Source organism: Lepisosteus oculatus, chromosome 5, assembly GCF_040954835.1.
Source record: "Lepisosteus oculatus isolate fLepOcu1 chromosome 5, fLepOcu1.hap2, whole genome shotgun sequence".
NCBI lineage: Eukaryota > Metazoa > Chordata > Actinopteri > Semionotiformes > Lepisosteidae > Lepisosteus > Lepisosteus oculatus.
Window position 1 is genome coordinate 34,524,670 of NC_090700.1, and position 12,448 is coordinate 34,537,117.

At 41.3% G+C, this 12,448-nt stretch overlaps 1 protein-coding gene across 1 annotated transcript in view; it reads left to right on the forward strand.

The window, feature by feature from the left end:
- plxna2 (plexin A2) overlaps positions 1-12,448 on the forward strand; it is a 226,267-nt gene that overhangs the window by 149,360 nt on the left and 64,459 nt on the right. Inside the window, exon 13 of the mRNA XM_015342690.2 lies at positions 10,756-10,907. Coding sequence (XP_015198176.1) covers positions 10,756-10,907 — 152 coding nt within the window. The remainder of the gene's footprint in view (positions 1-10,755; positions 10,908-12,448) is intronic.

A 12,448-nucleotide genomic window follows, 5' to 3' on the forward strand; every position in this document is an offset into this window, starting at 1 on the left:
ATTTAAAAGGATTTTTTTTTATTTGTGAGCCCCTCTACTACAATGGATTCCTGGGTTGGAAAAGTTTTATAAGTAACAAAGACAAACTTTTTGTGTACCATAAAGGTCTGAATTTGTCTTTCCACGTAGTTTCAATTCACTCCCAGTTATCCCAGTGTAAAAACTGTTTTTACACACTCCCTTACTCTCTTGCAAGAGCCTCTATTGATGTTGCTATTCCTAACTCCGGTCTCGGAAAGAAGAGTCGTCTGTATTGATTTGTACAGCAGCGGGATCCGCGTTCAGCATTCTCTGAGTGGCATCTACCGTCCACACAGTAAAGTAATGCCACTGCCACACAACAGGAAATCTTCCTAACTGACATGGCTCGCCCATCTTCGTGCTAAAAAAGTTTTCTCATTCGCTCGTTTCTCTCAGGTGCTCAAGCCTGCCTAAGACCTTATTTAGTTATTTCGTAACGCTCTGCTACACTGTGTTTAACCCCAGACCCCGTAACTATTGATTGATTTGTGACAGCAGAGAAACAAATACATTCAAAACATGAATAAATAACACCGGTCATTTGGCTCTTTCTGCCCCTGAATGAGCCCTGGTGCACACATGCTAATTAAAAACGGAAGCAAATGAGTTCCTAATTGATTTTCTGGTGTAAGCAGAAAGCCAGGTTAAAGTACTAAATGAAGCATTTCTCTCTTTCCCTCTCTCGCTTCCTCTGCCCTCCTGTCGGGTTCAGTTAATTTCAGACAAGAGGCTTGTCTGTACCGCAAGCATGGGTCATGCAGACTAGTACAAAATTAAAACCCCCCAACAAAATGGCCGACATGCAAGACAAATTTGTGAAGCAGCCTGAGATAAATAGCCAGACTTTCACCTCTTACTCATCTTCCCACTCCTTCTCCCTGCAACCCCCCTCTCTCCATCATTTTCCTTTTCTCTCATCTTCCCACTCCATCCTTCTCTCTCTCCCTCCCTCCAGGCAGCTCTTCACCTGTCCATCCTCCTTCTGTTGCGCCATCTCCCTCCGTCTTTGTTTCTTCCTCAAGTTCTCATTCTTCTCATTCTTCACTGGCACCACAAGTGGAACAGTTTTGCCAAAGATACAGTAAAAGTGATTGAAAACACACAATTGGCGTTACTTCTTATACTCATTGGTTGTGTTCTTAATACTTTTCAGTAGATCTAAAAATTGCACCCTTCACATGCAGAAAAAGAGGCCAGTGCTGGTGCAGTAGTTTCCTGCAAGGTATATATTTCTATGGCTGGATGCCACAGATCCTGCAGCTATTTGTGTTCCATTGTTCTTCCAAAAACCATGAGTCATTCTGCCTGGTTCGGGAGAAGGAGGCTCTGTCTGTCTCTCCTTTCCAGTGTCATGTTCTTACCGCATTCCCTCCATCAGCTCAGTCCCGGCCCATGCCCTTCTTCAAACCTGCCTTACTGTTCTGCAAGGCTGTGCAACGCAGATTTCTGCAGTCCCGTTTCTTCCTGCAGATTAATTCTACTAAGAATGTTTATCAGGCAGAGTCTTGTCAATTTACATTACTGCCCTCCCCAGCCATGAAAGCGAAAGAAACCGCATTAGAAGATATAGCAAATTCCCACATGAAGAAAGATCAGTGGTAAGAATAGCACATGATAATTAATTTAATGACAGAAGCTGACTGTTCTGTCACTACAGAGTTAATGTACACTGCCATCTGAACCACATCAGAATTTTTGATTATATATATATTTGCTTCTTTGCTAGATATTCCCAACAATGTATATTCTATAATTCAATTTGCATTCTCCTTGTTATTTAATGTTGGACACAACTGTTCGTCTGCACAGAACCATGTAAAGGCCACAGCCATTGACAGGTTCCTTTGAAACAGTTTGCAGCCACCCTTGTGCTCATTAGCACTGATATTCAGATGGTTTCCACTGTGCGAAAGCTGCACAGAGCTGGCATTGGCCACTGATCACTGGTCCTCCCGCAGAGTGGTAAGGTGAGGCTGGAGATGGTAGAGGGAATGAGAGAGCAGAGCTGGCACAGAGCTGTGGGCAAGGGCTGTAGCTCATCCCTGTTGCTTAATGTCTTTGGCACGGGGAAGCTACTTCATGGATCCCTTGGTTTTCCAGAGGAGCCGGATTAGAATTTCACAGCTGCAGCCCTGCCGCTGCCCTGCGCTGGAGCTTGCCAGCGCTGTTGCAGAGCTCCCAGGAGACACCCTCGCTAATGGTCCTCACTGTTCCCTATCAGGGCCGGTGATCAGCGCTGAGAGTTTATGATGTGTGAAATCTCATTCATGGGCACCATAGCAAGAAAACCAGCCATTTGCCAGGCACTGAGGGTTAGCCTCTTCACGGAGTGGGAAGCGCCTTGTTTCTCTGTGCCTCTGTGTGCTCCTGAAACAGAAACAGCCTTCCATATCTGCTGCTGGTATGACTGTAGTTGTAAATCTGTGTGGAGCATGTAAGCATGAGTTAGGTTACAAACTATAGTTTGATTTCAGTTTAAATTTAAACTGTGTTTTGCTTCACTTCAGAGTTGAGAGGTTCCTGAGACATATCTTAAACAGTGCAAAACATTGAAACATTTATCACAACATTCACACTAAACAAACAAATGTATAAAGACTTAAGGAGTTACTTCTCTCCTCCAGGGACAGTAAGACAGCGAGGACAGAGGGATGCAAAGTCCTGTAATCCTGTCTCTGTTCATTTCAGGGATGGGCAGGGAAGGGTTAGGGCCAGAACACGGCAGACAGAGGGCATGACAGACATGGGCACATTTTTTAAATTAACTTTGACTTAAAAATAACCTTGTACATCAGTTTGGCAACAGTATTGAAAATGTGTATTGGTGTCGAGTTCACAATTCCACAAACCTAATACAAGAATTTTCATTATTTTCTGTAAATACTACCTTATAGATCAAAGGATAGAGACCGATGTCTGGAGTGTTTTATTTAGGTGCAGAAGAGTGACACTTTCCTTTTACTTTCCTGGGTCGCATGTTTTTCTTCAGCATCTATTTTTAAAACCCATCGCTTGAAAGCGGCACAGAATTTCCCCTGAGGGCTCAGGGGAAACTAAAAACTCAGTTTGTATGTTTTTGTTATGTAAACAGTGAAATTATTTTTATTAGTAAATGCTACAAGAAACTAAATAATTTATTACATTTCTCCTTTATGTCACCGTAAGCCGATTTGTCTACATGGCTGTTGCATTTGTGTGATATGTATTTATAAAACGATGACTGTACTAAATATTTAATGTTTCTATTAAATACCACTTTTCATAAAGAAACATGAATATTAAAGACCCATAAACCCCAAAAGAGCAAGGAGTCACATCAAATGAAGCTGGCAATACAATATGGATCTGCTTTGCCTAGGCACGCAGTCTATAAGATCTCTCGGTCTTCTGAACAGCTGGAGTGTGTTCAGCGTGTGGGTGTGCTTGTCTGGAAGCACTCTTAAACTCAGGTTTTTATTTTTTATGTAACACAAAATGTTCTATAGAGTTGGGGGGAATAGGTCGTAACTTTTCTCACTCAGCTAACCTAAGGCAAAAGAGTTCAGCAGTGAGTCAGCATTTGCACGCTGTTCTAATTTTCCAGTAATGTGTGGCAGGTGCACACACTGTAAAACTGCCCTGTGCAGATGTCTCAGCGTGCCTGACTCCATCTGACAGATTTCAGCTTATCAGGCTAATGGATGGAAGCCAGCATCAAATTTTCATTTTAGTTTGGATGCAGTTGAAGTCAGTTGCTGTTTGTCAATAAGCTTCTCCATGAGAGAAGGAGGGATCTTTGTATATAGAATAAAGTAATCTTGTTTGTGCTGAAACCCGTCCATTTCACTAATGTATTAGGTGTAATGCATGCTATTTGTCGAACTACTGTATACTGTTCTATCAGTGACATCACTTTACTGAAATTGATTTTTATTTATTGAACACTCATCCACCCAAGCAGATGATTATGATTCCTAGCCTTGAAGTAAGGCATATTAAACCTTACAACCTCATTCTAGCCCTATTTCCATTCTTCTTTTCATTTCTTTATGTATAGTATGAACAGATTTATAATTGCATACACACACTTTATATGAATGCATTGATTAGTTGATTAAACTGAAGTTTCAGCACCTGTCATTGTGAGACCCAGCATGACTAGAAAGAATGGCCCGCTAAGCTGTACAGTATTGTATAATTTGCTTCGTATGACAGATTTTAATTTGCAGGGCTTGCAGTTCTGACTGCCTGCTCTGGAAGCTATACTGGAAGCCCTGCTAACAGGGGTTGCAATTAGTAATTCTAATTAAGGCAAGAGAGCTTCTGCTGACACTTGGTCCTGTGCCTCATCAGTGGGACGAGGGCAGCCTGTGCCCTGCTGTGTGGGTACACCCTGGCAGGAGGCGAGCCACACGCAGCTCAGGCACCCCATGAACAAGGCGGAAGACTGTCAGGAGAGTCCAGCTTTTCCCTGCATCATCAGGTTAGATGGTAGGAAGAGAAGGAGAAAACGCCAATCAAAACTCAGCGTGGTATGATCCTAGATATGTTTGTTTGTGAGATTCATTAATTTAACATTAGACAGAACTAACAGCTGAAGGGAGCAGGTGTCGCAGAGAGTTATGGCATCTTTAACAATTAGGTTTGGGTAAAGCAATGTGTCAGCAACTTAAGGGGAGAGAATTAAATAGAGAGAGACAGAGATCTTAGTTTTGGATTACCATCGCTGCTGTTATCACTGTTCAGGATGGGGCCTAGCCCAACCGATCTCAGCTTCACCTCCAACCGCATTTGTCAATGTGAGGGGTATAACTTTGGTTCTCCCTGCATTTCCGGCCCCGAGATGTGTGGGCTGAAGCGACTGGGAGTTGAACATCCGTGCCCTCCCCTCTGTCCCATATATGAAAGCCTCTCACTAATGGGTGTACTAGTTTTATTTGCCCCCTGTGTGCCAGCCGCTGCCATCATGGGGCTGAAGCTCAGCCAAGCAAACTGACAGAAAGAGAGTTCCACACTTTCCATATAGGAAAAGGGCCTGAGAAGAAAATGTTGATGAATAAATCATGGCAGAGTGATAAAATTGCAGTCGCAGTCCTAAAATGCAACATTAAAATGACAGTCACTCTGCTTTCTAGCTAAGTGGGAGGCTCAGGTAGGGCTCTGCTGTCTGGTAGTAACTGTTCTAAAGTACAGGACACTGTAAGTGTCTGTGAGACTTTTCCAGCTTCTTTCTCTGTCTTCCTCTTGTTTCTCATCACTTTCCCTTCATGCCCATTGCATTGTCCAGCTCTTCCACTCTGTGCCTGTCAGTTCCACTCATTTTCTCAGTCCCACTCAGACCTGTTATTCCAGTGGCACTCTGTCTCCTAACCTCTGCCTGTTTCTCTCCCAGTATTACACTTTTTATGAAGACGGCAGAGCTAGATGTCTGAGATTTGTTTTATTAAATGTCTGCTCCTAGAAAACACTCAGATTAGGTGCTAGGTTATTCAGTTGCAATGTAGCTGCAAAAGATACAGCTTTCCTGGGCTTTGGCTCTCATACAGACATATATTATATATCTGATTCTTCCAGAACTCTATCAGTAGTCTATGCACTCTGTTTTCTGATAGTGTTTTGTTGAAGATGTTGGAGGGAGGGGTGCTTAAAGCCTAGAATATCAACTAGGGAAGAGTACCAATTTCCAACTGAAGTCTTATACAGTAATGAAGATTCTACAGAAGGAGAAAGAGAAACTAAAGCTTACACAGTCATTTGATTTTTAGTGGTTTATTGTTTCGAGGTTCTTCTCAACCAGTCATTTCTTCAAGGAAACCAGATTTCCTGCTTTAACAACACAGCTGGGTAGTTTAGGCCATACTTCCACAACACCTTCTGTACAGAGCTACATCCCAGGTGTTAGTTCTAACTGCACCTCCCTGTATGTTCCAGTTGCGTCCTCATGTGCATGAGTATCTGTTGGTTCTGAAGAAGTCCAATGGGATGAAAATTATTGCTGTTGCTTTGTGGAACATTGTCAAGTCTACCTAATAAATTGATTAGAATAGTTAATTAAGCCAGATCTGCTAGAATCCATGTAGCACATTTCCCTCATGTCCTGATAGTATGGTAGGCCAATATAATCATTGACGGTCATGACCACCCCTTGCACAGTGAATTTGCACTCCTTCTGTCTGGGTGTTGATTTACACTTCCTAGATTTAAAAACATTAGAACTAAGTTATCTTTTATTCCTACAGCTTTTAACTTAATGTGGACAATTGGTTGTTCAGTATATTTTACTTCATATATTTTTTCTGTCTCATCATACATGTATGTCTCTTTGTTAATGGGTTCATTTCATCTTCTGTTAAATGTTTTTGTATATTGTATTCTGTCTTTTACCTGCCTGCCAGGCATATTTCCCATCTGGGACAATAACAGGAAGTAAATAAGGTATCATACAGGTGATCTTCTAATTTACTTATAGCTATTGTTAGAAATTACCTTATATGTAATAAAAGTTAGATTTATTGGTCTATGATTGCATGGTTCATTTGTGTCTCACTTTTTATTGGTCCCACATTAAGAATTTCCTAATCAATTAAACACTCCTGAGTGATTGTTGGAGGTTTGTCTGTTACATATCTCATCTACTTAAGTTCACTCAGTAGAAAGACATCAGGTCCTGGACTTTTGCTAATTATAAGAGCTTCTAACTAAGTGTTATGTTTGGAGGTTAGTGTTGAATTGTACATTTTAAGTATTCATGTTTACATAAGTCTCCTCCTTTGTGTAAAGATCAGACACTGGATTGGAAAAACAGTTACGGGCACAACTGTGACCTCCCACACCTCGGACTAGAAGCCAAAAGACTGGACCACTGTTGAACAGAGATGGAAAGCTGTTGTGAGTCATGGAGTAGTGGCGTTACAAAAAGTCTTTGAAGCCTTATTATTATGTAGTAGAAATGATCTCTGTGATTTGTGTTCTGTACAGCAGACCATAAACAGGTAATGAGATTTTATAGGTATCTTTAAATCACTATATTTTTTATAGTGACCAAATATATAACCAAATAACTTATATAAAATGCATGGCTCTACATTACAGTCTACACAGCCTGAAACATTGAAATGCATCATTAAGAAGTTCTAATTATACAGCATAAACCTAAAGATAGAGACTAAAGTGGGTCCTGAGAAGCCAGAATCTGGTCAGTGATAGTGCAGGGCTAAGGCTATAGGCTGCATAGGAATAAGTAGGCCTGAGAGAGCAGTGAGGATGAGAGGGGACCAGAAACAATGACAGCCTATAGACATAATGAGACAAGATGAAGGGAGCAGGAGGGATGAGGTTTGGTTGGATCTTAAATCTGTGCTCAGAGGAGAGGTGGCATGAGAAAAGCAAGGAGTGAATACTAAGTGAGGTGCGGAGTTAATTAAGAGCTAGAGTGAAACAAAATACTGAAGACCTTGTAGCCAGTTGCCTACGACTGTCATAGAGAGTTCTTTCTAAGAGTGTGTAATTGCTGTGTTCCTTCAATTATTCAAAGAAATTTGGTTTTTGTTTTTAGTCTTTTAGCTCGGGGAAATTGTGCTTTTTTTCTGGATGTCTCAGCAGTGTAACTGCTGCCACTACTGAAAGTAGCCACATGCGATGTTGAAAAAAGAAATGTTCCCACCATTATGTAAGCTAAATAAAATAAACAGTGGCTGGCATTTCCAGGCTGTTATTCTTGGCTGCTTTGCTTCTCCACAGTCTGGGTGTCAGTCTTAAGCCTGTATGGATTAGTTACACCAGGGAGGATATTTCTTTGAGGTTTCCTACCGATTAGTTTATAGAGAGTGCTTCTTGAGTGCTTAATGTAGGTCAGGGTTATTTTTATTTATTTTTTCTGTTTCCAACAATCCACCACCTCCTGAAACTGTCAGCCTTGCTCCTGGACTGTTTTGGTGTATGTGGAAGTAGGCAGAGGGATTAGAGCCTCATCCCACAGGTCTCACTGAAAAATGAAACAGTGAAGCAGACAGGCTTGAACATATGCAAGCGGAAACATGCCACCTTCCTAACAAACAGGATTACATTCCTGATTCAGAGTTCCGGAAGGACAATGGAAGCCTGTGGAAAAATGGATTTTCTCTATTCCTAGTCAACAGTCTAGGCGTTCTGGTCTGCTGAGCATCACTTAGGACAGAAACTGGGGTGTACCTTTCTTGTCAAGACTGCTTCAATCTACTTGCCCAAAACCTGAGACTGAAGCCTCCTTTTTAATGAGATGTGTCCACCTGACCAAGAGTTAGGTGAATCTACAGGGGTCAGTTTTAGAATTAAGATATAAGAATTCCTTGCATTTATATAACAACTTTCATCTCAAAGGATCAAAAGTGCTTTACATATACAGTAGGAGGGGGCCCACTTTTATCTCTGAAGTGCAATCTCCACCTGGGTGACGGACATCAGCCATTATTCACCAGCAGCTCCTCTACACATCAGATCAGGTGGAAAAGTGAGAAAGCCCTTTAGGTAGACCAGATTGTACTAACTTGTAGTGGAATTTAGCCTGGTTAGTTCCCCTGCTGTTTTGGACAGTGCCATGGGATCTTTAATGACAAAGTATTCAGGATCTCAGTTTGATGTCATATCCACCGGACAGCACCTTCCACAGAACAGCATCCCAGGTCACAGTACCTGGGGCATTGGTTTGTAAATTCTACTCCAGTGGGAAGAGTGCCTCCTGCTGGTTCTCCAACACCACTTACAGAAACAATGTGGCTTACCATAGAGCTCTACAATCCCAGTACTGGCCAGGTCTAGCCTCCTGGTATGTGATAAACGCAGACTAGACGGTGTTGTCACTTCCTTTATATCTCTCTTTATAATGGAACCAAAGTATTGCATCAGGCCTATTTCTGCCTCTCAGTTTTGTTAGATTTCCACTTCCCTCTTCATACTGTATGTGACTGGTCCTAGGGCAGTGATTCTAAAGTCATATTTCATGGTGGCATCACTGTGTTGCAAAACATAGGGAATTATAGCCCTTCTGGTGTTGTCTTCTTGTGAATACTCACTTTTACATGGAAAGTCAATGAGGAGAAGGCTTAAACAGGGGGTCTACTATACTGTGCTTTGATTTCAATAATTCCCTGGAATTGTTGTGCCTCACTAAAATAAACTGTTGATCTTATTGCAGAAACCTTGGTCTAGAGGGGTAGGGAGTTGAACATTCCCCGTTATGATGCAGTTAACTTTTCCTGTCATCTGACATTTTTAGATACAGTGAAGAGTAAAGAATCTGCCAGATTCTGATTGGGGAAGAACAGTTTTCTTCACTTTGGTACTGTAGGTTACATAAAATGTGATTATAGATTGTCCTGGATGAAACAACAACACAGAACTCGAAGACATCTTGCTCAGTGTCCTGGAAGAATCCCCCTTCTGTCGCAACAAGAGGCCAGGTGCATCATCACTGGGTTTATTTCATCTGGAGATCCCCAGAGTGCCTGTACTGCTCTGGGGCTTCAGAGGGATTTTGGAGCCCAGGATCCACAATGTTCCTTAACATGTGGTGTGATGGATTATACTGTATAAATACAAAACATTTCCACCATTTGAAGAATTGCTGTTTGATTCTAGAATTGTTCCATGTCTTGTGCCATCTCAGATACAGTAAATGTTTTCTTTTTTGTATATTTTTGCATCTTGCATTTTCAAGCATTAAAAAGGGTGCATTTATTCTAACCCAGAGGCTTTTCAGTGGCACATCTACTAATTAATGTCCACTAAATCTAGGCTACAATATAGAACTCCCATTTGACAAAAGAAAAACATGGGGAGCATGAAACATTTTACTTTCATTATGGACCTTTAACCTAAACTCCAGGTTGGTGGCTAAGACTTCAAATAATGTCTTAAAAATGATTTACTCTTAAAAGACTAAAAAATGGTGTGTTTACTTCTTCTTTGGTTTTATTTTTTATTCTACTTTTGCATGCATACCCAGAAATGGCCCATTGATTGTGTGTATCAGTGCCTGTATTGCACACTGAGTATGTGTATTCATCAGTGCATAGTTAGGAAATAAGACACTGGAGACCTGCCAAGAGTGAGCCACTTCTGAATTTTATAGTTTATAATCCAGGATGCTATTTAGAGCCAAGGCCATGCTGTGAAGCCATATTGTATTTTATTAGAAGGTGGCCAGTGATATAACCTCTAGTTAGATTTATTGTTTGTAGCACCAAGAGCAGAGACAAGAGACCACTAGTAAGGGTGGGTCACAGAAGCACTAGACAAAATACTGATTTTGTAATCGGGCTGCTCTGTGTAATCAAAGGCTGTGCTGTGCATTATACTAAGCTTAATGAATACATACACAGCATGTACACACCAAGCCCTAGCAGTATTCCAGCCTTTCAGAAATCTGGATATTCATAGTAAAGCTCTCTGTGATCCCTCTATTCTCTCGCCTGGGTATGAAGTAAATGTCAACTATTTTGTCATCAAATTCTCTTATTATAGAGATTACTCATTTGTTTTAATGTTGGTTGTAGTGGTGTATTACAAGCATGTTTTCTCAAAATCAAAATTAGCTGTTAAGCAGCACAGTATAGTACGATACGTACTGTATAAGCATGGGCGGTGGAAGATTTTAATTCCACACAAAGTTACCCAAGATCTACAGCTAAAATGCATTGCACCAGATACCATGTGATGCAGACCCCTGGAACTCATGCTGTCTCTCCCCCTGTCTCCTTGTCCTTCTTCTGCATGTAGGTGACCCCAGTGGCTGGGCCTCCAGAAGGGGGGACACGCGTGACGATCCATGGGGTGAACCTGGGGCTGGCCTTCTCGGAGATCAAGGGGAACGTGCAGGTGGCTGGGGTGCCGTGCACTCCACAAGAGGATGGCTACATCATTGCTGAGCAGTGAGTATCAGGGCACCTCCAGACCACTGGAACTTAACGTAGCATGGACTTAACTGCGCAGCCATTAGTGTAAATTGCCTCAGATCACTGGAGCATTTAGTCAAGGGCAGTGTTGATGACGTTTGTGGTCTCATGGTTTTTTAGAGGCATCAGTGCATTCATATCCAAATCATGTTCCTGTTTTGTCCTTGGAACTTAAGAAAGGTTGCAAATAAGTGATGGCGATTCAGCGCTCTAGCCCAATTGGTAGTTAGTAGCCTATTGATCCAAGCATATTTTTTAGCCATTTCTTACAGGAAGTCACATGGCCAGGTAACTTGTGCCATATTCCCGCAACCCTTTGGTAAAGAAGTACCTTCTATTTGAGGTGATTTACTCAAGGGAAATGTTGAAGAGCCACCAAGCATCACAGCTCAGTACTTCAAATACTCACACTGTCCATTTTACCTTCCTTATTAGGAGTCTTCTGCATTTTTGGTGTTTATTTTTTTACATGGCCATTTAACCTTAACTTTGGCCAATTCGGTTTCCCAGTTAACAAGGTTTAAAGCTGCAAACTACGACTCAAGGCCTGAGCTACTTTTCTCTTCACATCTCAGCCTCTGAGGGTTTTGCCACCGCAAAATCTCAAGCACAGTTCACGGGTAACAGTGATCGCTAATTCCACAGCCTGTTTAATCGTTTTCTACTATTGGAAATGCATGGAGTTTACAAAAAAAGATGGAACTACAATCTTAATAATTACAATTAATAATGGTAAAAGAAAACATTTTACACCCAGAGGGTGAAGATTACGTTTTGCACAACTAAATAAAGATGCAGTGACAGCTAATTGCATTTTAAAGAGAGGTGTGTTTGCTGGAAACACCAGAAAAGTAGAATACTACTTTTTAGTATTAGTTGCATAAGTACTAATTGGTGATCGACTTCTGGCACTTTTTAATAATTAAGAAATATAAAAATACTTAAATGGTCTCCATGAGTAACATGACTTTCAGGACACTGTGTACCATATTGTTATTATTATTAGGATGAGGAAGTAGATTCCACGTATCTTATATAGAAGGTATAGCCAGAGAAAGAGGTATAGCTGTGTGATGTCATTCAAGGAGCCTTAAGGCCATGCTGTGAGCAATGTGAATGCTTTCAGTCAAGCATCACACACAGTTTTATACAGTATTTTTCTTAATCATTAAAAATTGAATTCCATTTCACAATAATGCCAAAGAAACAGCAGGAGATCTCATTACTAAGAAGGATAATAATGGTCTGGCTTGTATTGACGCTTATGGTCTTTATGGTTTAGTGCTCCACAGCACTGTGTTGACATACTAGAATGTGTACTAGCAGTATAAAAAGAAAATGAAACACAGGCAAGCTGAAGGTGGCAAAACAGGTGAATAAATGCTCAGCAAGCCACGGAGAGAAAATGGAAGCAGGGGGAAGTGGAGGTGTGAAACAAGATCACCTTGCCATTTTCGTGGATGGTGAGTTGTCGGAATATTTCAAAGGAGATCCTCAGATCAATGAGCCTTTTCTAA